The sequence below is a fragment of the Pteronotus mesoamericanus genome, unplaced genomic scaffold (assembly GCF_021234165.1).
Source record: "Pteronotus mesoamericanus isolate MK-2021 breed Mesoamerican mustached bat unplaced genomic scaffold, CSHL_Meso_final scaffold_550, whole genome shotgun sequence".
In the NCBI taxonomy this organism is placed as follows: domain Eukaryota; kingdom Metazoa; phylum Chordata; class Mammalia; order Chiroptera; family Mormoopidae; genus Pteronotus; species Pteronotus mesoamericanus.
Window position 1 is genome coordinate 1273083 of NW_026555322.1, and position 27957 is coordinate 1301039.

Sequence of the window (27957 nt, forward strand, 5' to 3'; positions counted from 1 at the left end):
CCTTCGAGTCCTGGACCCATTGGCTCATGGTAGGGCGGGGGAAGAGTAATCCAACACATGCAACATACAATGTGTAACATCACTTTTTATTATGGGAAACAAAACAGCAATCGTGAATGGGAAATAGTCAGAACAAATGACCCTTCAGGTGGTTATGTTACTCTAGAAGGTAATTTCAGCTTCCTGGTCAGCCGGGCCTCCAGCCCCAATCATGGGTATGGCCTTAGGCTGGAGAAAAGAGAAAACAGAGCGATGGGGATGAAGACAAAGATGACATCCAAGGGCTCTTTTTAAGGGATTTGTTTGAAGGCCTCCTCCGGGATCGTGCCCTTCATCTGCAGGGGAGGAATCGGGATGTCAGAAGAACCAGTTCCCTGAGTTTCATTCGAGGGCACCAGGCTCCACTTTCTTGGCCTTCCCAAAGGCCCGGAAACATCCATCTTTAACCCACTTGGTACCCAGACCTCACCTTGAGCATAGTGAAGACCTGAGCAGCTCTGGTGTAGTTCCACTCGTTGTCCTGAAGGCACCTGGAGCGGGAGAAGAACAGGTGATCTCCCGTAGTACCACAGTGCAGACACGCTGAGCATGCAATGCCACCACTAAGTCTATGTGGCTAAATCGATGCTGGGGCAGATGTACAGAAAGAGCACTATGTGTAATGAGGAAGAAAGACCGGGTGAAAACCAAAACCTCTGTCACTAGCATTCAAAACAGAAAAATAGAGCTCTTCAGAGGACCACGGGAGCTTAATAATGTTGACAAAGAAAGATATTCAAGAAAACAACAAATGGAAACCTAAAAATGCAAGTTTCCAATTATACGTTATTGATCTATAGTGCACTTACCATAGCACTTGCCATTTTAAAGTGTACAATTCAGTGCTTTTTAGTATATTACAAGAATGTGCAACCATTGCCAAGTATCTAATTCCAAAATATTTTCCTCACCTCAGGAAGAAACTTCTTAAGTATAAGAGATCACTCCCTCTTCCTTCCCTTTCCCTAGACCCTGGCAATTACAAATTTGTGTTCAGTACCTGTGGATTTGCCTATGCTGGACATTTCGTGTAGATGAAGTCATACAATATGTGAGCTTTTGACTCTGGCTTCTTTTACTTAGTGTAATGGTTTCAAGGTTCATCTATGTCATGACGTAGGTAAGAACTGTGTTCTATTTGTGAATTTAAAATATTCTGCTATATGAATGTACCATATTTTTTTTTATCCACTCATCAGCTAAAAGGCATTTGGGTTGTTTCCGAGTAGAATAATACTGCTATGAGTCTTCCTGTATAAGCGCTTGCTTGAACATATGTTTTCGTATCCCTTGTTACATACTTAGGAGTGGGATTACTGACTCATATAGTAACTACATGTTTAACATTTTGTGAAACTTCCAAAAATATTTCCACAGCGAATGCTCCATTTTGCATTTGTACCAGTAATATATGAAAGTTCTAATATCCCCACATCCTCATTTACACTTACTTTCTATTTCACTCAAAAACCATCTTAGTGTGTATGACATGGTATCTCTTTGTTTTGATTTGCATTTCCCCAATGAGTAATGATGTTGAGTATAGTTTCATGTGCTTCTTGGTCTTCTGCATATCAGCTTTCGAGAAATGTCTATTCATATCATTTTCTCATTTTCAAATTGGGTTGTTTGTCTGTATTGTTGAGTTGAAAGTGTCCTTCAGACATTCTGGAAAGCATACCTTGTCAGATATGAGATTTGTAAACATTTTCTCGCATTCTGCGGGTTGTCTTTTCACTTTGTTGTTAGTGTCCTTTGATGCAAAAAATTTTAAATTTTGATGAAGTCTAACTGATTTATTTTTTCTTTGTGCTTTTGGCATATGTCAGAAACTGTTGCTCAATTCAAGGTCACAAGTAATTTACTCCAATATTTTCTTCTAAGATTTTTATAGTGTTAGTTATAACTTGATTTATGTTTTTATATGGTGTGAGATAGAGGTACAAATTAATTCTTTTGTGAGCGGGTATCCAGTTGTCCCTGAATCAGTTGTTGAAAAGACTGATCTTTACTCTTTGGATACTTTCAGTACCCTGGTTGAATAGCAATTGTCCATAAAGGTGAGGTGAGTGTGTGTGCACACAAGTGTGTAGTCTCTAATTCTATTTAATTGATCTATATGTCTAACCTCAAGCCAGTACCATATAGGATTGATTATTGTGTCTTTGTACTGAGTTTTGAAATGGGGAAGTGTGAGTTCTCTAACTTTGTTCTTTTTGAAGATTATTTTGTCTGTTCTTGGTCCACTGCATTTTCCTATAAATTTTAGGGTTAACTTGTGAGTTTGTACAAAGAAACCAGCTGGAATTTTGATATAATGACATTGAATCTATATATAAATTTGGGGTGTATTGCTATATTAACAATATTAATTCTTCTGATCCAGAAACATGGGATATCTTCCTCCTTATTTAGGTCCTTTAAAATTTACTCCAACAATGTTTGGAGGTTTCAGAGTATACATTTTGCATTTTTTGTTAAATTTATTCCTCAGCACGTTATTTTTGATGTTATTATAAATGAAATTGTTTTTGTAATTTCATTTTCTGATTGTTCATATTAGTAGTGTATAGAAATACAATTGATTTTTGTATATTGATCTTGTATCCTGCAATCGTGCTGAACTAATTCATTAATTCTAACATTTTTAGTGGTTTCCTTAGGGTTTTATACATGCAAGCCCATATCATCTGAACAATATATTGTTTAAAATTATTTACATATATCAGAATAAAATTAATATACGTATTTCATGAGCTCACTTTTTTGGAAGCACATCCAAATGGTTATTTTTGCGAATTAAATGCAAATTCCCCTGATCCACTCCCTTGCCCTCCCAGCTCCTTCCTATCCCCACAGATCCCCAGCACTCACTTCTGAGACCACTGGAGGCTTGTCCCGGACTGGGTGGAGAAAACCTGCACCATTTCCTGCTGCTCTGCAGAGAGGGTGGGCAGGGAGCTGAAGGTGGGTGTAGGCACTGGAATGGAGAACTCACTCTGGGTTTCTTTTGCCACCACGGTCAATATATCATTCACGATGCACAGACTGGAAGAAAGATGAGCCCTCAGTTTCCCCAAAACAATCCTGCTCCCACTGTCACTCAGAAACCAGTTTCTTTCCATACCCCAACTGTGCCTGGCCTCCCCCTCCCCGGATTCCTTGGCTGGTACCTCTGTCCCTCGCTCTGAGCTCACCTTTCAAGAAGTTGTCTACCAGCTTCACTCAATTTTTGGATTTAATCTTAATGCATTTACCCTTTACAGCAGCTAAATTATCAGAAGGGGATAATGAGTCACTAAGGTCTTCTAAGTTCACCAAAGTCAATTAGCTATCTAGTGAGTGTTGATGTCAGGAAAAGAATCTGGTATTCTGACTCCAGAGCCCACAGTGTTAACCACTAACTTGGACCTCTCCTTGGGTCTATGTGTTGGCTTTCCACAGTATTGAGAAAACCTCCAGGCTGCACCACCACACTCTTACACCAGTGGAATTAGGCTGGGATGGGTGTTCATTCTCACGTTATGCCCACAGCACTTACCTGGAATTGCTTCCAGAAGACAAGATGAAGGTCCTGGTGAAGGCATGGACAGACCCTTGAGACTTTCCTTCCACTTCAAAGACAACAAGGAGCAACCCCGCCTTAGAGTTGTACATACATTTCACTCAAGCAGCATTCCCTAGTCAGGGTTTTAACCTGATACTCTTGCAACACCATGATGGCAGCCAGACAAGGACAATTTTTCACTGGGACTCGGGAAAGGATTTCAAGGACTGAGAGTGCAGCAGTAGGTATAATCAACTCTCAGTAACAGGACCCCTAACATGTGTCGGCTCCTCTAATACATATTCACTTGATTCATTTTTTTTAAAGCAGCCCCAGAAGAAGGTATTACCAGCCTATTTTGCAAATAAAGAAATGGAAAGGTTAGATGGGCCCAAGGTCACAGAGTAAGGAACTAAGGTGAAAACTTCACAGGCTGTGTCTCTAACACATGAGCTGTGTTAGGGTGTATGGATGAGGGTGTAAAGGCATGGATGTATGTCAGAACACAGTATTTTGGGGGCAAAGCAGCACTAGGAGAAAGGGAAGGGAAGAGAAGGGAAGGGGAGAGGGAAAGGGAAGGGGAGGGGAGGGGAGGGGAGAGGAGATGAAAAAAGAAAAGAAAGCAATCTGGGAAGCTGGGAAAGTTTGGGAGGAAGTCAAGTTAGGGAAAGGAAGTAGTTGGGGATATGGAGGGGGAACTCTACACACACTCACCTTCCTTGAAAACTCCACTGACAGAAAAACAGAGCATCACTTCCTGAAAGGGAACGGTTATTAAAGCTTTCAGCATCCTTCTAAACATCATACCTCTTTCTTTCTGATGGAGAGAGGATACAGATGCTTACTGTCTGGACGCAGAGGTCTACCACATAGGAGATGACGTCATGCTGAGTTTTGGGCAACAAACAGAGGGAGCACACAATATCATGCTTTGTATGTTTCAGCAGCTGAACCCGCAGGTCTGTGGGGGAAGGAAAAGGTAAGGTTGGGCTCTTGGCCACTATGATTGACCAGATCTCTTTTCCCATGCTGATCTCACATCACACGATTACCAGGATCCTTGACTTTCTTCATATTCCTGTTATTCTTGAAGTACTCAAACAAACTGCTTCTAAGAGAAAAAGAGGAGCAGGAGGTGGTGGTCTGGCCAGTGTGGGTGTTCCCATGAGCTGGCCTGTGCCTGCTGGGGAGCCACACAACCCAGGAGGAGAGTCTGAGCTGTGATACTCACGGAGCTGGGTCTTTGGAGTTGAAGTGAACGGTCAGGGAGAAGCAGGCCTCATCATGATAAGCACTGAGGAGACTCTGTCGGTTTCCAGAATCATACATCAAGTAATATCTGTGGGAAAAAAATGGTGAACTGGTTATCTCTCTGATTTGGGCCCCCAAGGGCCTTGAAAGCTTCCTTCAACCCATGAGCAGACCTGAGCTTGTATAGCCTCTCCTGTCCCAGTCCCCCTCTACTACCTGATCCGAAGGGTACTTACTGAAGCAAGAATTGAAAGACTATATTCTTCAGTGTCTCAGATCCTTTATAGCTTTCCTGGAATCAAAAGACACCTTCAAACTATGTAGTAGACAAAGCATCCCTTGCAACACTCCAAATATTTCTCGGTCTATACTCACCTTACAGGGTTTTATCATGTCCACGTGTACAATGTCAACCATAGTTGGTGGGGGTAAATCCTGGCCATCCTGGGGAAGGGAAGAGGAAGTCAGGAGTGGAGACAAGGGAGGTGGTCCTGGATGATTACAGGGAAGGATGGGTCCAGGAGACAGTGAGGGGCAGGTGTTAGGTATGAAAGGGCCCTGGAAATTTCAATGGGCAAGATTACAGTGGGAGACTGCATCATGAGGTCCTGGAAGTCTCTGCAGTTACTGGAAACACGTGTGTGTGTGTCTGTGTGTGTGTGTGTGTGTGTGTGTGTGTGTGTGTGTGTGCGCGTGCATGCGCGCGCCTACCTGCCTGCCTCTCTCTGTTCCTCCCCACCTCCTTCCCTCCCTGCCTCTCTCCCTGTCTCGCTCTCTCTGTGTGTACATTTCCACAGAGATCATATTCATGTCTTTTTCAGAAGTCCATGTCCCCCAAAATGGATAAGGGTCTGAAGCAAACGCGTAGTTTAAGCAAGACTCAAACAAAGTGCTTGAGGGCAGGTGTGGAGGTCGTCAGCGTGAGTAGAGGCGATGGTGAACGAAGGCACTTACCAAGCGTAACAACTTGGGGAAACATTTCCTGATGGCACTGTCCAAATTGAAAAACAGAAAGACGTGGTTGATAGTTTGGGTTGCAGTGCTTCCATTTAGTTAAAACACTGATGGCATTGATGGCATGAACAGAGACAGGTGTTCTGCCCACCCAGCAGCCCCTCCCCTCCTCAGCCTCTGATTTCTAGGGCTCTGGGCCCACTTCCCTGCTGAGCACTGACCCTCTGCCATACGGAGTCTCAGAAACACACAGTCTCCTCATCTCGCTCCACACCTTCACATTCACATCGCTTCCCTTCCTCCCTCCCTCCGTCACCTTTTCCCTCCTGCCCTCCCTCTCCCTCAATCCCTCTCCATCCTGCTCGTTAGCTCCCATCCAGAGGGCCCTCACTCCCTTCTCCAGGGCCACAAGACACAGCACTTGGGTCTCAGACTCCAGGGCTTCTTCCCTTCCCCTGCCTCCCTTTCTTCCTCCTGGTCCCCAGTGAAGGCTCCAGAGAAGTGGGAAGGGGGTGGAGCCTAGGGCTCTGCTACCTCACTGGGGGTCCAGCATCCTGCCAGGACCAGGGCCCACCCCATGCATGGCTCAGGATGCTGGAGCAGGGAGGGGAGTGAGGGAGGGATCCGGAGGCAGGGAGGGAAAGGGAGGGGGAAGAAGAAAGAAGGGGGCTGAAGATAGGAGAGGAGGCTGGGAAGACATAGGGGAGTGGAGACGAGCGAAAAGGGGAAAAAGAGCGAAGGGAAAGATGCTCTGCTCTGGTGGTGGGGGATGGCGTCAGATAAGGAGAAAGAAGGAAGGGAACACGGTTCCCCTACAGCAGCCCTTTCCTTCAACTGTCCCTGGATGGCCCTGGGTCTCCAGCGAGGGATGGAAATCATGCACTTGTTGGCCGAAGGGCCCCTGGATGCTGACTGAGCCTTTGTCAACTGCGGGGGCTCAGTCTGAACTCAGAGTCGGAGACGCAGCAGCCACGGGCCCAGGAGACCTTTCGCAGGAGGGGTAAAGGTCGGGCCCCAGCTCAGCATGGGGTTGGGGGTCTGTGGCCCCCTCTTATGATCACCGCCTTCTCTCCTCATGGCTCCTGTGCACCTGTGCCGGTCTTAGTTGGTTCCTTGCCTGAGGAATCCTTCCCATGGCTGACGTCCCAGGGCTCCTCTGAAGGACCAGGCAGGTGATGGGATGTGTGGAGGGGCAGTGCCCCTAATAGGACTGCCCCTCCCTCTCCTCAACCCCCTCTGCACTCTGCCTTCCACTGCTACCTCGGGAGGCCCTCTGCTCACTGGCGCTGGCTCACTTCTGGCCTCTTGACTCAGGGAACTCTGGATTCTCCCAAGGGTGCCCCATCCCCTGGCATTGCACTAAAAGAACGGATGTCGTGATTATAGCCATGTAGGGCCTATATTCTTGGCATAGGGTATGAAAGTCCTCATGTCAGTGTGGAATTTCAGAGGAGGACTTTCGAAGGAGGGGAAAGTTCCTCCCAGAATAGGGTAGGGATATTTTGTGTCATCTCAGAGCTGGAATCCTTGTCTCAGCATGAGTGTTTGGTGGGGCGTCCTTCTCAGTGGAGGGTCCTTCTCATTGCAGGGCAAGAGCATCTGGCTAAAGGCTGGACCCTCTTGGTTCTTGTGAGGAGGGCGAGCCGTGGTCCCTGGAACACACTCTTGTTTGGGCATGCTAGTGAAGGTTAGGTGCAGAGATGTGGGAGACCAACTCTAAACCAGGTGAGCCATTTAGAGGAAGAAAAGGAGACCTCTAAGCTCAAATCAGAGACACATATACTGAGAAAGGGGAGGGCAAGGCCTGTGGTCCTTCCAGAGGACTAGAGATTCCACATCTTGCTGAGGGTCACTGTCAGGGGTAATTTGTCTCTCAGAGGGCTAATGAAGGATCTCTCCATGAAAGGATGAGAGTGGTTATCACCAACCTTATGTAGGTGGGCTTGTCTGGGAAGGTACCACATAAAGGGTTCCCTTCCAGCCACAGCTCTTCGAGCTTCAGGCCTCTGATTTTGTCCAAATCCCAGGCTGACTTCAGCTGTGAAGTATGGGAAAAATTGGAAAAGGGAAAGAGGGACATCTGGGCTCCTGCACACAGTCCCTTCCCTTCCCCACAGGTGCATTTGCTTGCCCGCCGTCATCATTCTGATGACCACTATGCCTAACTCTCAACCCAACTTTGATCTGTCCTTCTCACCTCATTTTTTGAAAGGTTCAGGTTCTTTACTGTGGGGACCATCTGTGTAATTTCAGACAGGTCATCCAGCTGGTACAGTTTGTTCTTGCGCAAGTTCAAGGACAACAGCTTTGGTAAAGAAGTGTTAGATAGACGGTTACTATCTGGGACCTGGGAGACAAATCTGCCTTCTGTCTCACCTCTTCCACTCCCAACCATAACACCAGAACTGAACCTGAGACCTTACCTCAGGGAAATTCTTTTCGATGATCTGCAAGATGGCAGTCATGTAGTTTCTTTGATTCAGGATTATAATAATATCATGGTCCAGTAAGTCTTCAGGGAGTCAAGAAAAGGTAATCAAAAGACTGAGAGGGGTCCAGGACTGCATTACCATTTCTAGATCTCCCTTTCAGGTACACACTTGTGCCCTCACCTTCCCTAGAATTATTACTATTAGCTATACCTGGGTCAAAGCGGAGCTTATGAAGGTCAAGAGCTTTCTGGGAGACATCATATCGTTTGCTCATGGTCAGCTGCAGAGGGAGATGGAGACTGAGCTCTGAGGTTGTGGTGGTGACAGGGAAATCGGGGGCTGGAGGTAGAACAGGTGGGCCTGGGGCAAACATGAACCCTTGAGACTGCATTACCTTTAGCTGTTCCACTTCTTTTGGCTCCAACTTATTGCACACAGAGTAAGGTACAGCAGAAGTATTGACAAAGATGAGTATCTGCAGGGAGGCAAAGAGGGTTATGCACCAGGAACTCTAATCCTAAATGTTATTAGCTTCTGGGGTGTCCTCCTGCTTTGGAACTAGATACAGGTAATATCTTTAACACATACCTTTTGGTTCTCCTCATCACAAATCTTGTGGTTTATATCCTTCAATGCAGAGGCAGCACTAGCATCCTGGACAAAGAACAGGGCCCGGTGTTGAACATAGTGGAACTACAGGGATTGAAGGGAACAGCAATAGCATCAGAGGCTCATGGCCCCAGCTGAGCCAGGTCTCTCCCAATTCCCTGTGCCCCTTCATCTGGCTTAACCATTCTCTCTTACGTCCACTGGAGTGAAGGGGACACTGCAATGGCTCTGGAGTGAATTCAGTAGCCAGGTTTTGTCATACTTTATCCCATAAGGGATCTAAGGATGAGAAGAAGGGAAGGGATGGGAGATAGGAAAGACATCATGGAAACAAAGCTGCTAAACAGCCCAGCACACTCTTTTATTCTGACCTCCTACTGAACTTTAAAAGACTTTAAAGTTGCAACCATTGACAGGATTTCACCTCCCCCCCATATATGTATTTTCTAATTGTCCCTTTTCTCTATTGCAACATTCCCCCCCCCCAAATAATCAAGTGTAGATGGTTAAAATCATCTTCCTTTAATAAGGTTCCATGGGACATCCTACTTATTGAAGACCCTACCTGTCCCTCTGATTTCATTAAAAAAAAAACACTCTAGAGAATCTACACCCCACACTCAGCTTGAGCCAGACTGAAAACATCTAGGGAAAAGTTGCTCTATCTCCTGGGCATTAGTTTCTACATTTGCCTTTAGACAACCTCCTATGATCTTCCTTTAGTCAACCTTTTTCTTTTTTATGCTTCTCTGAACATTCCCTTTTGATAATCAATGATATTAATTCCTCCTGTCCTTACTAAAGTTCCTAGCATCTCTATATGGAATCAACACAACTCCCCTTGATCTGCCTCTCCTGCACATTCCCTACTTTTTGTCAGGATACTCACCGTGATCTTGAACCAGTTCCCCAGGGTTCCTTCCTGTGTGTTCTCCATTTGTCTCTCTGGAGTTCTTTCTTGGTGTTCTTTAAGCCATTTCACACTGATATTGTTGGGGTGGAAGTCAGAGAGAGTTCCATGAGGAAGTACATAGAAGTGAGTGCCCATAAATATATAGAAATGCTAAAAAGTCTTCTATGTATGCTTACCTCAATTATACCAGGTCTACACCTAGGATTGTTCAATCATTATTCCAGTTCTATATTCTTCATTTTTATAGCAAGAAAAGAAAAAGACCATGGAAAGTGAAACAGTTGCATAGTTCTAGGTGCTGCTACATGCAGACTTAGGTTGCATGTACACTTATTTGAGGGTCCTTCTGGGAATCCCTCAGTAGGGTAAATAGAGGCAATCTGGCTTCCTCACCTAGGTGTCTGGGGAATTAAGATAAGCAGTGTTTTCATAGTCTTGAAACTGGGCCCAATAAGTATTCCCATAGCCTTGAGTCTGGGTCCAATAAAAGGTTCCCATAATATCGAGTAGGCCCGCATGCACAGAATCTCACTGTTACACAACTTGTTGGCTCCCTGCTGGCTTTGTCTGTTTCCAGTAATAAGGGGGTAGGGGGCTCCCCACTAACAGACATGCAGCTTGCAGCATGCTTGGATCACCCACCCTTGAATAATGGCATGTCAAACATCCCCATAGCTCTGCAACTTTTCTTCTGTCTGCCTGAGTCGTGAGTGAATCTGCCTGGCCTTGACAGACTGCAACACAATTGGCATAGTTCGTGGGACTCACATGGTATGGAAATGGAGGAACCCCTTGGGTCTTCTGAGGGCAGCCTGGATGGGTGACCTGATACCTGGATGTGGCACCCAGGTGGCAAGCCTCCTGGCATTTTGGGCCCCACGCAGGAGGTGACCCAATATCAGTGGTGCAACCGGCACAGTGGAAAAAGCCCTGTGAGTGGTTAGGGAGACCCTGGAGCAGCCCAGTGCCCCTCCAGCTGCAGGGGCCAAGGGGGCTGTGGCCTGGGTGTTACTTTCAGCTTTGTGAGCTGAGACGGAAATTGCACTTTGCAACGCTGAAAAACTACATGAGGTCCAAGGACAAAAGGAGGCCCTGGAAGCCAAAACTGGTGCCCTAGAAGAAGAGCTGTCAGCGGTGGAGCAGTGACAATCCCCTTCCCCAGCCATGCAAACAAGTCAGAAGCAGAAGAGAAGGAAGATGGATAGGCAGAACCATGTTACCTGAAGGCCCGCCCCGTAGTGTTACAGAAAATGAAATCCCAACAATCTTTGGCACCCTGGGGAGATCTGGCAGGTCCTGTCCAGATGGTGGGATATACCACATATTGACCCTATAGGCAGGCCAAACTGGTTGATCTTGCGAATGTTTCACCAGCGACTTGGGGAGCCTTTAGCAATGTGGCTTTTACTCCTGTGGGATTTAGGGGTGGACAGCATTATGTGCACTAATAATGAAATGGAAAAGTTAGCTTCCATCACGACCCACCCCCCTCTATGCTAACAGCTGCAGAACAGCTGGCAGCATGGCAGGGGACATGTCTTGCAGTCACTATTGGAGTGGGTTATGGCAGCTGTCTGCATGGTCTGGATGAATGTGGGAGAGGTGCCAGATACAGTGAGCAGATGGCAGTCCTTCAGGGACTTAGTGCAAATCCTGTGGGAGTTGGTCATGTGTCAGGCCATGTTCAATCCCAATACACAGGGCCCTAAGGATGTATGCTTTACAGCTGGAATGCAGGATCTTGTGCTCCAGCATGCTCCCTCTGCCTCCTTCGGGTCGCTAAAGGCCATTTTGATACTTTATGTTGGCTGTTGCATAAATGATGTCACAACAATGGTGGCCAGTCTGGGAGAGGCAGAGGCTTGCCACCAACAAAAAATGGTTAGGGCAACAACTCAAAGCTCCTCTGTTTTCCAGTTGAACAGTACCCCCCTGCAGGTGACCAGAACATAGATGTGGTCAGATCTTGTAGGGGCTGGAGTCGACCACACTAAGATTGACAGGGAGCTGAACGCTTGCCTGTTAGAGCTCTGGAAGCAGCTGTGAGCTGACCAATGCTCCCTGTGGCCCCAGAAGATGGCAGGAAGAAGCCAGGGGATGTGAACCGAGAGGCCTGTCCAGGCTGGCTGGAAGACAACCTGGCTGTGCCAACCTCTCGAGGGGAGGGAGGGGAATTCCTTTGGACACTTGAATAGGAAGCAGGCTGAGGAACCCGCCTACAGGGGATAGGTGGGGACCAGATGCTGCATGTCAAATTGGTTCTTCATTGGCCCTCTGAAAATGTCCAGCGAGGTTTGGCTCTCAGATACAGGAGCTAAGTGTATCCTCTTACATGGAAACCCTGAGAAGTTTCTGGGGCCTGAGGTCTCTATTGATGGTTATGGGGGGACAGAGTGTAAGGGTAAAGGCTGTACACTCTCTTTGGGTAGGGGGTGCTTGCCCCCTGTGAATACAGTGTCTATGTATCCCTCATTCCTAAGTACATCTTGGGCATTGGTGTGCTCCAGGGATTGTGGCTACACACGACCACAGGAGAGTTTTGCCTGCAGGTGTGTGGTAAAAGCCATTCAGCAGGGACATGCTAACCATCCCCCTGTGCAGTTGCCACCTCCATGATGGGTAATGACGGTGAAGCAGTACTGGTTGCCTGGAGGACATGAGGAGATTATGGCAACTATAGGAAGGTTGGAAAAGGTGGGAATAATTAGGGCCGCTCACAGTCCTTTTAACTCTCCTGTGTGGCCAGATGACACATGGAGAGTGACAGCTGATTAACGAGAACTCAATAAAGTCATTCCTCCAATACATGCAATGGTCCCTTCTGTGACGGACTTGATGGACCCATTAACTAATGAGCTGAGAACTTACCATTTTGTGGCTGATCTAGCAAATGCCTTTTTCTCCACTGACCTTGCTCCAGAGAGTCAAGATCAGTTTGCCTTCACCTGGGAAGGCCAAGAGTGGACCTTTACAGTGCTCTCTCAAGAGTACTTGAACAGCTTATCTGTCACAGGCTTGTGGAAGAAGACCTGGCTAAGTGGCCAAAGCCTGCAGAAGTGCACCTGTTCTACTACATTGATGACATTTTGCTAACCAGTGATTCTCTTGCAGAATTAGAGAAAGCAGTGCTGCAAGTGCTGTTCCACCTGAAGTCAAGTGGCTGCGCAGTCAACGAAACCAAGCTGCAAGGGCCTGGATTATCTGTCAAATTCTTGGGGGTTGTCTGGTCAGGTAAGACAAAAGTCATCCCTGATCCGATGATAGGTAAAATTCAGGCATATTCGACCCCTACCACTGTGAAACAGCTCCAGACATTTTTGGGCCTGTTGGGTACTGGAGAGCATTTGTGCCCCATCTTGCACAGGTCGTTCGCCCCTTGTGTTCTTTGGTAAAAATGGGAGTGAATACGGACTGGACCTCGAACTTGGAACAAGCGTTCCAAGGAGTGAAGCACATCACTAAGCACGCTCAGGCCTTGCATGCTCTAGATCCGGCTAGACCCTGTGAGCTAGATAATAATGTGACACAAGAAGGCTTTGGGTAGAGTCTGGGGCAGTGATTGGAAGGGCTACATCAACCCTCGGGTTTCTGGTCCCAACTATGGGAAGGAGCAGAGGTACGGTACTCCTTGACTGAAAAGCAACTGGCTGCAGTATATGCTGCCCTGTTGGCCACGGAGGCTATAGCATAAACAGTCCCTGTGACAGTAAAGACCATGTATCCCATTTCAGGAAGTGTCTGGGACTGGATAGTCAAGCCTCACAGTGGGATGGCTCAGATGCCCATGTTGGCTAAGTGGGGGGCTTATCTGCAACAAAGGAGTAGTGCATCAACTAGCCCCTTATGGGCTGAGCTGCAAGAAGTGCTAGGCCCTGTTACCTATGTAGATGAAAAATCTACTGCTCCTGTCCCTATAGAATAAATGGAAGCTAACCCCTTCCAGGAAGGGCAGGCACCTATTCCCTCAGATGCATGGTACACTGATGCATTCAGCAGGGGCCAGCCTGCCTTGGCACTTCAGCCAGAGACAGACACAATCTGGTTTGACACTGGTGTGGTTCAGAGTAGCCAGTGGGCCGAATCACAGGCTGTTGGCTTGTGGCTACTAATGAGGCAGTGCTCCTGACTATTTGCACAGATAGCTGGGGCAGTGTACAGGGGGCTAACACTGTGGATCTCTACATGGTATACAAATAAATGGATGGTTATACATAGGCCATTGTGGGGACAAGCTTAGTGTCAAGACCTATGGGAGTTAGGCCACCAGAAACAAATCACTGTATATCATGTGACTGGGCATGCCCCTCTTGTTTCCCCTGGGAATGATGAGGCTGACACTCTAGCCAAGGTGCGGTGGCTAGAAACGGTACCTAACAGTCCCTCAGGGAGGGAAGTAGCTCAGTGGCTATACCATCACCTTTTACATGCTGGACAAAAGATCATGTGGTCCACCATAGAGACTAGGGGTTACCTGTCACCTTAGCAGAGGTACAGGAAGCTTGTGAGACATGTGTTGTCTGGTCATGAGAGCATTTCCAGAGGCCGGTGGGGACTACTGGACAGGTGGTGCGGGGATGAGTGCCACTGACCCAGTGGCAGGTGGATGTAATCAGGACCCTACCTAGTTCAAGAGGATATAAGTATGCTATTACCTGTGTAGGCATGGCTATGGGACTTTTAGCTGCTTATCTTGCACAACACCCAGATCAGAAAGCAGTGATTACTGCATTGAAGAGGTTATATGCTGCTTACAGGCGACCCTTAATCAATGAAAGTGATCAGGGGATGCATTTTACTGGGACCTTGGTGCAACAATGGGCCTGAGACCTACAGATTGACTGGAAATTCCATGTGGCCTTGCTCCACTGGACTGTGGCTGCAATTCAGCTGCAGGTACAGACGAAGGATGCTTTGCTGAAACCAGGAATCGGAAAACAGGGAAATATTCTCTTGCCTGCTCCTGAGGGCTTGGACCAAGGGCAAACAGACATTTGGACATGGCCTTGGGAAATAAAAGCCCCCTACTTGGGTTGGGTAGCTCTTGTTGCCCCTTGGGGAGAAGGGATAGAGAGAAACTTGAAAATAGTGTCCTGGGCAATTGGGATCTGGCCCCAGTCTTAAAGGTGACATACCCAGAGCCAGCAGACCACAAAATGCTTCTTCGTGGCACCTTTGTGATTTTCCTACAGCCCATTATGAGTTCTCCACCATTGCTGCATGTAGATGCTGAGCGCCCCCCCCCACCCGCCAGCTGAAGCACGAAAGGTTTGGTATTCATGTCCAGGAAATCCCCCTCTGCCAGCCACTGTCTTATCAGCTGCCCAGAAGTTGCTTGTATGTTGTCTGAGGGTTATGACTTGCCCTTACTGGTACCTATAACTGTTTGTCTTTTCGCCCCTGGAGTGTAGTGGACTGTGTACATCCCTATGCCTCAGTGGTTAACCAATTAGTGTTCTGGATCTGCACTGAAATTCTCCTGAACATATCTGATAGCCTCCCATGGCACATCTCTCCAACTTCTGTCTACAGATAGAACAGTGCATATTCCTTGTGGAAAGCGACATGGACCAGCATGTGCACTTGAATGAAGCAGCGGTGTGACTGGTCCCAGCCATTGGTTGGCTGCTCCATGTAGGGCAGCGCAAGCGTGGCTCACAGCTGGGACTGTAGGATTGGCTGGGCCAGCCCCTCCCTGTATTGAAAGCCTCAAGGACAAGCCTAAGTGGACTGAATTTCTGTGGGTCTATGTCAGACCCATATTCTTAGACATTGTTGGGAGGCGCGGAACAGTGTGTGGGCTGCAGTTCCCACTGGGACCCTCTGGGTGTGTGGCTTACATGGGTGGTTTTACTTGTATGGGAATTTGACTGACTGCTGTATCTAGCGTTGGCTTTATTGGTTGCTTATTGCTGTCGTTTCTATTGCTGTTGTGGTTTATGGATGCAGGGCTCTGCCCTCCTCACTAAGAGACCTTTGCGGAGGATATCCTCGCATAGATTGTACAATGAGGAACCCAGAAAAGGCAGATTGTAGGGTAAATGGAGGCAATCTACCTTCCTCACCTAGGTGTCTGGGGAACTAAGATAAGAAGTGTTCTCATAGCCTTGAAACTGGGCCCTATAAGTATTTCCATAGCCTAGAGTCTGGGTCTGATAAACTGTTTCCATAATAGTGAGTAGGCTTGCATACGCAAAATCTCACTATGTTACACAACTTGTTGGCTTCCTGCCAGCTTTGTCTGTTTCCGGTACATTAGGAGGCAGGGGGCTCCCTGCTAACAAACATGCAGTTTCCAACATTCATAGATTCGCCCACCCTTGAATAAAGGCATGTGAAGCATCCTCAGGGCTCTGCGACTTTTCTTCTGTCTGCCCAAGTCTTTTATTTTATTTTATTTTATTTTATTTTTATTTTTTTAATTTATTTACTTTTTAAATACATTTGTCTCTGCCTCCCCCCCACCTCTTTCCCTTGCCCCCTCCCACCTTCCCTCCCTCAGCTCTTCCCCTTTGGTTTTGTCCATGAGTCCTTGCTATATGTTCCTTCACTTTCCCCTTCCCTTCCCTTTCCCTGCCCCCCCCTTCCCTCTTGTCCCTGTTGATTTCTTTTCCTTTCAGTGTTGCTGGTCATATTTTCCTCGCATCTTTGCATTGTTGGTTAGGTTCCGCTTATAGGTGAGATCATATGGTATTTCTCTTCGCGCCCTGGCTTATTTCGCTTAGCATGATGCTCTCCAGTTCCATCCATGCTGTCGCAAAGTTTAGTAGTTCTTTTTTTCTTTCTGCTGCGTAGTATTCCATTGTGTATATGTACCATCATTTTTTGATCCAATCATCTACTGATGGGCATTTAGGTTGCTTCCAACACTTGGCTATTGTAAATTGTGCTGCTATGAACATTGGGGTGCATAAGTTCTTTTGTATTGGCGTTTTGGTGTTCTCAGGGTATACTCCCAGCAGGGGAATCGCTGGATCAAAAGGCAGTTCCATTTTCAGCTTTCTGAGGAAATTCCACACTGCTTTCCATAGTGGCTGCACCAGTCTGCTTTCCCACCAACAGTGTACTAGGGTTCCCTTTTCTCCACAGCCTCGCCAGCACCTGTTGTTTGTGGACCTGTTTATGAGGGCCATTCTGACTGGTGTGAGGTGGTACCTCATGGTGGTTTTGATCTGCATTTCTCTGATGGCTAGTGATGCTGAGCATCCTTTCAAATGCCTCTGGGCCCTCTGTATCTCCTCCTTAGAAAAGCATCTGCCCAGGTCCTTTGCCCATTTTTTGATTGGATCGTTTGTCTTCTTGGAGTAGAGTCGACTGAGTTCTTTATATATCTTGGAGATCAAACCTCTATCTGATGTATCATTAGCAAATATATTTTCCCATACGGTTGGCTCCCTTTTCATTTTGCTGATGTTTTCTTTTGCCGTGCAGAAGCTTCTTATTTTTATGAGGTCCCACTTGTTTATTCTTTCCTTTATGTCCCTTGTTTTAGGAGACATATCAGTGAAAACATTGCTGCGTGGGATGTCTGAGAGTTTCCTGCCAATGTTCTCCTCTAGGACTTTGATGGTGTTGTGACTTATATTTAAGTCTTTTATCCATCTTGAGTTTATTTTTGTGTATGGTGTCAGCTGATGATCCAATTTCAATTTTTTGCATGTAGCCGTCCAGCTCTCCCAACACCATTTGTTGAAGAGGCTGTTATTGCTCCATTTTATGCTTCTGCCCCCTTTGTCTAATATTAGATGTCCATAGAGACCTGAGCTTATTTCTGGGCTTTCTATTCTGTTCCACTGATCTATGGGTCTGTTCTTGTGCCAGTACCAGATTGTTTTGAGTATGGTGGCTTTGTAGTAGAGTTTGATGTCCGGTATTGTGATCCCTCCTACTTTGTGTTTCTTTCTCAAAATTTCTGCGGCTATTCGGGGTCGTTTATGGTTCCATATAAATTTTTGAAATGTCTGTTCTATTTCTGTGAAATACGTCATTGGTATCTTAATAGGGATTGCGTTGAATCTATAAATTGCTTTGGGTAGTATGGACATTTTGAGGATATAAATTCTTCCAATCCATGAGCACGGTATATGCTTCCATTTATTTGTGTCTTCCTTAATTTCTTTTTTCAATGTTGTATAGTTTTCTGCATACAGGTCTTTTGTGTCTTTGGTTAAATTTATCCCTAGGTACTTTATCTTTTTTTGTGCTATATCGAATGGTATATTTTTTCTGATTTCTTCTTCTTCTATTGCATTGCTGGTGTACAAAAATGCCTTTGATTTCTGAATGTTGACTTTGTATGCTGCTGGTTTGCCAAATTCACTTAATAGGTTGAAGAGTTTTTTGGTAGAGTCTACAGGGTTCTCTATGTACACTATCATGTCATCTGCAAACAATGATAGTTTTACTTCCTCCTTTCCTATTTGGATGCCTTTTATCTCTTTCTCTTGTCTGACCGCTGTCGCTAGGACTTCCAATAGGATGTTGAAAAGAAGCGGTGAGAGCGGACATCCTTGTCGTGTTCCCGATCTTAGTGGGAAAGCTTTCAGTGTTTGCCCGTTGAGTATGATATTGGCTCTAGGTTTTTCATATATGGCCTTTATTACGTTGAGGAATGCCCCATTTATTCCCATTTTGCTGAGTGTTTTGATCATAAATGGGTGCTGTACCTTGTCAAATGCTTTTTCTGCATCTATCGAGATGATCATGTGGTTTTTGTCTTTTCTTTTATTTATGTGATGTATCACGTTTACTGATTTGCATATATTGAACCATCCCTGCATCCGTGGGATGAATCCCACTTAATCGTGGTGGATAATCTTTTTAATGTATTGCTGGATGCGGTTTGCCAATATTTTGTTGAGGATTTTAGCATCTATGTTCATCAGCGGAATTGTCCTGTAGTTTTCTTTCTTTGTAGGGTCTTTATCTGGTTTTGGGATCAGGGTGATGCTGGCCTCATAGAAGGAGTCTGGGAGTCTTCCCTCCTCTTGGATTTTTTGGAATAGTCTGAGAAGGACAGGGGTTAGCTCTTCCTTAAATGTTTTGTAAAATTCTCCTGGGAAACCGTCTGGCCCTGGGCTTTTGTGTGCTGGGAGTTTCTTGATGACTGCTTCAATTTCCCCAGCTGTTATCGATCTGTTCAAGCTTTCTGTTTCTTCCTCCTTCAGTGTTGGAAGATTATACTTTTCTAAAAATTTGTCCATTTCATCAAGATTTTCAAATTTCTTGGCATATAATTGTCCATAATAGTTTCTGACGATCATTTGTATTTATGTGGTATCAGTTGTTATTTCTCCTCTTTCATTTCTGATATTATTAATTTGGGTCTTCTCCCTTTTTGTCTTGATGAGTCTGCTTAAAGGCTTGTTAATTTTATTAATCTTTTCAAAGAACCAGCTTCTGGATTGGTTGATCCTCTGAATTGTTCCTTTTGTCTCTATGTCATTCAGTTCTGCTCTAATCTGGACTATTTCCTTCTTTCTACTTGCTCTGGGATTTATTTGTTGTTGTTTCTCCAGTTCTTGAAGTTGTAGTGTTAGGTCTTTTATTTGCAATGTTTCTATCTTTTTAAGGTAAGCCTGTATTGCTATGAACTTCCCTCTCAGGACCGCCTTGGGTGTGTCCCATAGGTTTTGGACAGTTGTCTGTTCATTTTCATCTGTTTCCAGAAATTTTTTGATTTCTTCTCTTATCTCATTATTGACCGATTCATTGTTTAATAGTGTACTGTTCAGTCTCCATGAGTTTGCAAGTTTTTGAAGTTTCTCTTTGAGGTTGATTTCGAGTTTCAAGGCCTTGTGGTCCGAGAAAAAGTTTGGTATTATTTCAATTTTCCTGAATTTGCTGAGGCTTGCTTTGTGTCCTATCATGTGGTCTATCTTTGAAAAACTGCCATGAGCATTTGAAAAGAATGTGTATTTTTCTTCTTTGGGATGTAAGTTTCTATATATGTCAGTTAAGTCTCTTTGATTCAGTGTTTCATTCAGTGCCACAATATGTTTATTAATGTTTTGTTTGAAAGATCTGTCCATTTTTGACAGTGGGGTGTTGAAATCCCCTACTATCAGTGTGTTGCTGTCTATATCGTTTTTGAAGTCATCCAACAATTTCCTTATAAACTTGGGGGCTCCTATATTGGGAGCATATAAGTTTACAATGTTTATATCTTCTTGATAGATTCTTCCTTTAAGTATGATAAAGTGCCCCTCTGGGTCTCTCTTTATGGCCTTTGCTTTGAATCTACTTTGTCTGATACAAGTATGGCAACGCCAGCCTTTTTCTCATGCCCATTTGCTTCGAATAGTATTTTCCATCCCTTTACTTTCAATCTGTGTAGGTCTTTTGCTCTGAGGTGGGTCTCTTGTAGGCAGCATATGTGTGGGTCATGTTTTCTTATCCATTCAGCTACCCTGTGTCTTTTGATTGGGGCATTTAGTCCATTCACATTGAGAGATATTACTGATAGAAAGTTACTCAGCTTTTCTCTTTGTACTTGTGTTCCTCTCTGTCTCATTCTTTTCCTTCATCTGCTTAAACCAGTCCCCTTAGCATATCTTGGAGTGCTGGTTTGGTAGAGATGTATTCTTTTAGCTTTCTTTTGTCTGGGAAACTCCATATTTCTCCTTCTATTTTAATGGAGAGCCTAGCTGTGTAGACCAGCCTTGGCTGTAGGCCCTTGCTTTTCATGGCTTGGAATATTTGTTGCCATTCCCTTCTGGCTTGCAGTGTTTCTGTTGAGAAGTCAGCTCCTAGGCATATCGGGGCCCCCTTGTATGTTACTTTCTTCTTCTCCCTTGCTGCCTTGAGGATTCTCTCTTTGTCTTTGACATTTGCCATTTAAATGATGATGTGTCTTGGAGTGGACCTCCTTGGGTCCCTCTTGAGTGGGGTCCTCTGTGTCTCCTGGATCCATGAGAGCATTTCTCTCCTCAAATTAGGGAAATTTTCCATCATTACTTTTTCGACGAGGTTCTCTCCCCCTTGCTCCTCTTCTTCTCCTTCTGGTATCCCTATTATATGGATATTATTGCGTTTCAGGTTGTCCTGCATTTCCCTCAATGCCTCTTCATTCTTTTTGAGCCGTTTTTCCATTTCTTGTTCTTTCTGGGAGCTTTTTTCTACCTTGTCCTCCATCTCACTGATTCGATCCTCAGCTTCATCCAGCCTGCTCTGGATTCCTTCTACTGTGTCCTTCAATTCAGAAATGGTATTCTTCATATCCTCTTGTGTCTTCTTGATAGTTTCTATGTCCTTTTCCAGGCTGATATAGTTTGCTGTAAGATCCTGATAGTTTCTCTGCAGTTTCTCATAGTTCTCTTTGAGCTGGCTGAGCTCATTGAGCTTCCTTAGAGCCATTGTTTTGAATTCTATATCTGATAGTTCTGTCTGCCCAAGTCTTTAGTGAATCTGCCTAGCCTTGACAGACTGCAACACACCCTCATTGCCATATTTCCCTCATCTTTCTGAGGGTGGAAAGGCTGAGGCTCATACCCACCATTTTCGTAATGAAGTTTCTCCTTACCAAAATTCTGGAAAGGATCCCAAACTTTATTTTTCTTGAGGAGAGCTACCCCATCATTGTATTTTGAAATTGAGAACAAATAATAAAATTAGCACACTATGTACCAACCACATCTTGGCTTAACATTATGGTAGGGCAAGCCAAGTATCAAGTTGCTTGAATGGAATAAACACACAAACCCCAGAGAGCAAACTCCTCTACCTCTCTAGATATGAGTCTTACTTGACAGATGGCATAATTAGGGAAGAAATCTTAAAGAAAGGGTAACTGTGAATCCATTTAGAAATGGAGACATTATTTATGAACAAAAGTATAAATATTTATGGGTTATACACTAGGAAGGCATGTGAATCTTGCCTTCTTTAAGGCTTCTGTTATCTAACAACCCTGCCACAACCTGGTAGGCAAACTCTCTCATACCTTCCAAACACAATTAGCTACGAAATTGACTTCATTACTAATTAGCAATCTATACTTTCTTTTTCAGTATAGGCCAGGCTTTAATGTCAGGTGGGACTGATATAACAGCCTCATAAACTGTCCCCCTCCCTCCAGCCTTGCTCTCAACAATACTGTTTGAAATATCCTGAGTAAGCTTTCTCTTTGTTCAGCCAGAAATGTATTTCGGCTCAGGGGGAAAGTCTAACCTCTGCTTTTCTATAACAAGGATTTCAACAGTGAACTGGAATGATAGTGTCAGCTACAAGTGTTTAGATTTTTTTATTTGTTTCTGTTATAGATATATTTGATTGCATTATGGTCAGAGAACATACTCTGTATGATTTCAATTCTTTTAAATTTGTTGAGGTTTGTTTTATGGCCCAGGAGATAATCTTTTCAGGTGAATATTGCATGGGAAATTGAAAGAAATGTATATTCTGCTGTCGTTGGGTAGAGTATTCTGTATATGTCATGTAGATTCCATTATTATGTTGATTGTATTATTCAAATCTCCTATATCATTGATGATTTTCTCTCTAGTAATTCTGTTACTTGCTGAAAAGGGGTTTTGAGGCCTCAACAATAACTGTTGACTTGGCCATTTCTCCTTTCAGTTACATCAGTTTTTGCTTCCTGTATTTGAGGCTCTGTTATTTGAATGTGTACACATCTAAGATCATTATGTCTTCCTGGTGGACTGATCCTTTTTCCATTATATAATATCCTCTTTGTCTACTAATTTTATTTGCCTTAAAGTGTACTTTATCAGATATTATGGCCTCAGGTATACTTCTAAAAGTGTCTTGGTTATATTTCACACTGAATTCACTCTTAGCAATTTCCTTTTTCAATCTCTGCAACTGCTACCAACACATCTAATTCACCATGTGGCAAGATTTAGGATTTTATTGGGGGGAACATCTACAGAAATAGGATAGTCTCAATTATCTCTCCCATGAAACTAAGGGTATTCTATTTTTAGAACACTCAACTGAAACAATGTACCAGCTGATGGTAATACTAGTGGTTTTGAGGGAGGAAGGATTAAGGCAATTAGACTGATAGAAAGCAGATTTTCTTTGGGCCTTATAACAATTAAGGTTCTCTAGGTGTGTGCTGTACATCTATAGGTTAATTATTCCATGCTTTCTCAGAGCTCAGTTATGATTAAAAATGTATTTACTCCTGGCCACTCCAGTATGTACTGATTATTACCAGGTTACAGATTAGCTCTTCTGGGAAGTGATTACTTTTACTGTGTGACCTGCTATCAGGAAAGATCTACCATTCATAATCTTTTGTATCTTCCTTGTGTGGCACTTGGGAATGAAATGAAAGCATTGGACCTAGAAATTCTCCATGCTCAATCCCCCAAACTTGGTATAAAATTGGTGTATTCTCTTTTTCTCAAACTCCACACCTAATTTGTAAGAAAATTCTCTTGGCTCTGCCTTCAAAATATAGTCAGAATCTAGCCACTTCTTACTACCTCTATTGCTACCACCAAAATCAGTCTCCTGTATTACATTGCCTTCCAACTGGTCCCTCTGCTTTCATCTATGATCCTTCACCATATACTTCTAACTTACTAGACAGAGTGGTATTTAAAAGCATAAATGAAATTTTTCACTCCTTTGCTCAGAACCTTATTTTTAATTTTTTAAAATTATATTTTATTGATTATGCTATTACACTTGTCCTGATTTTGTCCCATTTGTCCCCCTTCACCCAGCACCCTCCACTCCCTCAGGCAATCCCTTCACCATTGTTCATGTCCATGGGTCATGTGTTTAAGTTCTTTGGCTACTCCATTTCCTATACTGTACTTTACATCCCTATAGCTATTCTGTAACTACCTATTTGTACTTCTTAATCCCATCACCTCTTCACCCATTCTCCCAAAACCTCCTTCCCATCTGGCAACCATCAAAAAGCTCCCTATATCCATGATTCTGTCTCTGTTCTTCCTGTGTGCTTAGTTTGTTTTATAGATTCAATTGTTGATAGATATGTATTTTTGCCATTTTATTGTTCATAGTTTTGATGTTCTTTTTCTTAAATAAGTCTCTTTAACATTTCATATAATAATGGTATGGTGATGATGAACTCCTTTGTTTTTTTCTTGTCTGGGAAGCTCTTTGTTCTTTGATTCTAAAGGATAGGTGTTCTGGGTAGAGCAATTTCAGTAGTAGGTCCCTGCTTTTCATGACTTTGAATATTTCTTGTCAATCCCTTCTAGCCTGCAAACTTTCTTTTGAGAAATCAGCTGATATTCTTATGGGAACTCCCCTGTAGGCAACTAACTCCTTTTGCTGCTTTTAAGATTCTCTCTTTATCTTTAATCTTTGGTATTTTAATTATGATGTGTCTTGGAGTCGACTTGTTTGCACCCATCTTGTTTGGGACTCTCTCTGCTTCTTGGACTTGCATATCTATTTCCTTCACCAAATTATGGAAATTTTCTTTCATTATTTTTTCAAATAGGTTTCCAATTTCTTGCTCTTTCTCTCCTTCTGGCACCCTTATGATGTGAATGTTGGACCTCCTGAGGTTGTCCCAGAGGCTGCTTATCCTATCCTCATTTTTTGTATTGTTTTTTCTTCTTGTTGCCCTGAGTGGTGGTTTTTTATGTTTCCTTATGGTCCAAATCATTTATTTAATTCTTGGCTTCATCCACCTGACTGTTGTTTCCCTGCAAATTGTTCTTTATTTCAATTAGCACATCTTTCCTTTCTGACTGGATCTTTTTCATGCAGCTGAGGTCCCCACTAAGTTCCTAGAGCATTCTTATAAACAGTGTTTTGACTTCTACATCTGATAGATTTCTTATCTCCATTTCACTTAGCTCTTTTTCTGGAGATTTGATCTGTTCCTTCATTCAGGCCATGTTTCTTTGTTTGCTCATTTTGGCAGCCTCCCTGTGTTTATTTCTATGTAGTAGGTAGAGCTGGTATAACTCTGTGTCTTGGTAGTGTGGCCTAATGTAGGTGTTTTGTAGGGTTCAGTGGCACAACCTCTCCTATCACACAAGCTGGGTACTTGTGGTGCACTCTTCATGTGGGCTGAGTATACCCTACTATTGTAGTTGAGCTTTGGTTGCAGTTGATAGATCAATGGGAGAGATTTACCCAGGCCAGCCAGATGCAAGGATTGGCTGTGACCACTTACCACCCAACTGCACACTCTGTGGAGGATCAACTGTACAGGGGCAGGATAGGGGTGCTCTGATGTGGTCTGTAGCTATCTTCTGGGTGCATTGGCCCTGGGGTTTTGGGTGGTGCAGGCCAAGGTCAGTCCCCACCTGTTTTCCCTGGGCCACTCTGCCTGAGCTATAAAGCAATCTGAGATGGCTGCTACTTGTTCTAGGAGCAAAGATTCCCAGGTGAAGCCAAGCTGTGAATTTAGGCAGGTTGCTGATAGTGCTGGGTCTAGGGCTCACTGAGGCAAGCTGTTGCTCGTTTGATAGGATTTAAGAAGTTGTGAAGCATGAACCAAAACAAATCATTCATATGGAAAAGGAGCTGGGGTGGGCCTATAAGTTGGGTGGGGTGGAGTGAGTCAAATAGTGTTAGCCTGGTTGATGGAGTCTCAGATATGGCCCCACCTTGCCTGCTCTGTGGCTCTGTGGCTCTGTAGCATGAAGGTTTAGAAAAGGGACAGTGGCCACTGCTCATCTTGATGCTAGACACTTCAGTTTCTCCCAGTATGCCATTAGTCCCTTTCAAGCTGCTACCCTGGTGCTGAAGCTCAGAGGGAATGAGTCTGAGTAGGTGAGTCCATGTGTGGGTTCTTTAAGAGGAGCTGCTTGGGGCTCCAGAATTTTCCTCCATCAACTCAATCCTCACTTGTTTTGCAGCCAAAAGTTGTGGGGACTTATCTTCCTGGCACTGGAACCCTGGGCTGCAGGGCCTGGTGTGGAGCTGGGACTCCTGGCTCCCAAGATATCCCTCCCACATTTTTATCCAGTACATGTGGGTGTGGGACCAGCCCATTCTGCCTCTGCATCCTTCCTACCAGTCTAGATGGATGTGGTTTCTTTAATTCCGTAGTTGTCAGACTTCCATTCAACTCGATTTCTGATGGTTCCAAGTGCTGGTTGTTCTATATTTTTGTTGTAATTTCAATGTGGTCGTGCAACAAGGTGAGCCATGTCTGCCTACTCTGCCATGTCAACCAGAAGATTGCTCAAAATCTTATAACAAGCATTTGAAGCCCATCATTATGTTAAGAGGTATGAGTTTCTACTGGCACTCAACAACAACAAAAAAAGGAGACTTATTGGTGACATTTGGAAAATGCCAATAACCTAACTTATTTTTATGAACATTTCTAAAGAGAAAGAATCGAATATTATTTTTTTCATGTACAAGCTGTACATAAAGTTAGCCAATTTATTGACAAGAGAATTTCTGTTTATATTTTGGTTAATATATAAAGAGAGCATGGTAGAATTTAAATATCACCATTTAAAAACTCATAATTAAATAACAGACCTATATAATTGGCATCAATGACTGATAAATACCACAAAAAGAGAAACAACTAGACATCATGAGTTATGTTATAGATACCATATTTGAAGTATTCTTGCCCAAACTATAAAGCCTGAATGTGATCAAGTCTTAGCAACAATCTGGGTCTAGTATCAACATTGGGATGCAATGAACCATTTGAGAGAGAGAGAGAGAGAGTTGAAAGAGGAGATATGTGAATATATTTGGCACTGTACATTAGTACACTATGGGGCATATTAGCATTTACGCAGATATATTTTCAAAATTTAATCATGTGCTAAAAATATATCCCTAATTTGCTGTTTTCATTTAAAAATTTTTTGATGTCACTGTATGTTTAGAAATATTTAATTGATTTTTGTCATTTACAAAATTAACACGATTTTCCTTTAAAGACACTGTAGAAATTAAAGTTAAGGTCACCTGTTTACTGAGCAAGAACTGAGGGTTGAATTTCACTGAGCTAGAAGCTCAGGAAAGAATAAAACTGAGAAAAAAAATATGGTGGAGGAGTGAATGGGAGTCACGCAGACCTCCTCTCAACACCAAACTGGAATTGTGACTAAATACTCGAGAAATCACCCGGAAAACAATGGAATGATAGAGGGAGAGGAGCCTTGGAGCTGCGGACAGACAGTGGAATCAACTTTCACACATCCTACTGGGTGAGAAGTGCGGTGGAGGCTCAAGAGGGTGGGCTGGGCACCCATGGGCACCAGCACCAGAGGGACATTGAAAGGGCCAGTTGGATCCCCCGAGAAGAACAGGGTCTGAACCATAAACAGGGACCCCTAGACTATAGCAGCTGAAACCAGGAAAACTCACAGACAAAACGCAACCCCGAAAAGCTTCGGGCGCTCTCTGCCAGAGACAGGTGGCTACAGATGAAAAGAAACATTTAAACACAAAAATTTGCAGTGGCAGCTGCCTTGATCTCTAGGTAGAGGCGGCAGGAGAGTGGGCTGGTGCCTGAGGAAAGATTGGTGAGGAAAACTTTGTGAAGAGGACAGAGATGGTGGCCAGCAGGGCCCTGGTCATGACTCATCTCCCACTCTGCAGCTACCACCTCACTCAGGAATAAGATAATCAATTAACCTGCCTTTTGCACGCTCTGCACACAGCATGTGCATGTGTGGGCTAGGGCCTGCGTGCAGAATGGCTGGAAGAAATAGAGGACCCCTGGCCAAAGGGGACAGACAGCTGCATAGAGACCATTGAGGAGAAACTGGAGATGGAGGGGTTGGGGAATGAACTGGAGGATTATCTGAGATCCCCAGGGCAGAGTCTCTCCCCATTTTGTAGTCCCCATTTGTGCAGGCAGGCCACGCCCCCAAAGAGGCAGAAGCACTGCGGGAGCCAGAAGGTGCGCGATTACAACCTGGTCTGCAGAAATAGTGGATCCCTAGACGAAGGGGTCATAGAGCTGCCCAGAGACCCTTTGGGAGAGACTGGAGACAGGATTAACTGGAGAGTCCTGGAGCTGACTTTTTCCCCTTCCATAGTCTCCATTTTGCATGGGCAGGCCATGCCTCCAAAGAGCCAAAAGTGGGGAAAGCACACATTAGAAGACCCTAAACTGACCAGTGCTGGGGGCACGCGTCTGGGCGGCAGGCAAGCGTGTGAGGTCCAGAGAGTACGCCAGCCTGGGCCGGGGCAAGGGCGGCTGCCCAGTCCGAAGCATGGGCGCATCCGGGTAGGCTGGGGGATCCTGCACACGCTGCGACCGCGCTCATGTGAGC

At 44.5% G+C, this 27957-nt stretch overlaps 1 protein-coding gene across 1 annotated transcript; it reads right to left on the reverse strand.

Moving 5' to 3' along the window:
* Positions 1 to 290: 290 nt before the first annotated feature.
* On the reverse strand, positions 291 to 27899 carry LOC129061202 (nuclear RNA export factor 2-like). The gene is made up of 21 exons (XM_054561854.1): positions 27800 to 27899; positions 12332 to 12392; positions 9722 to 9815; positions 9028 to 9111; positions 8812 to 8916; positions 8618 to 8698; positions 8434 to 8503; positions 8215 to 8303; positions 7989 to 8096; positions 7720 to 7829; positions 5792 to 5828; positions 5213 to 5281; positions 5074 to 5129; positions 4818 to 4925; positions 4639 to 4697; positions 4432 to 4547; positions 4301 to 4343; positions 3581 to 3653; positions 2914 to 3087; positions 470 to 530; positions 291 to 335 (listed from the first exon to the last, which is right to left on the reverse strand). The coding sequence occupies exons 1-21, from the start codon at positions 27897 to 27899 to the stop codon at positions 291 to 293; spliced, it is 1743 nt and encodes a 580-aa protein (XP_054417829.1).
* Positions 27900 to 27957: the final 58 nt, after the last annotated feature.

Coding starts and splice junctions, on each gene's coding strand:
- LOC129061202 (XM_054561854.1), bottom strand. CDS start 27,899: ATGCTTCGGACTGGGCAGCCGCCCTTGCCCCGGCCCAGGCTGGCGTAC. Junction 8,504..8,617: donor AAGAAGTGGAACAGCTAAAG/GTAATGCAGTCT, acceptor CTCCCTCTGCAG/CTGACCATGAGCAAACGATA. Junction 5,130..5,212: donor ACATGATAAAACCCTGTAAG/GTGAGTATAGAC, acceptor TTTTGATTCCAG/GAAAGCTATAAAGGATCTGA.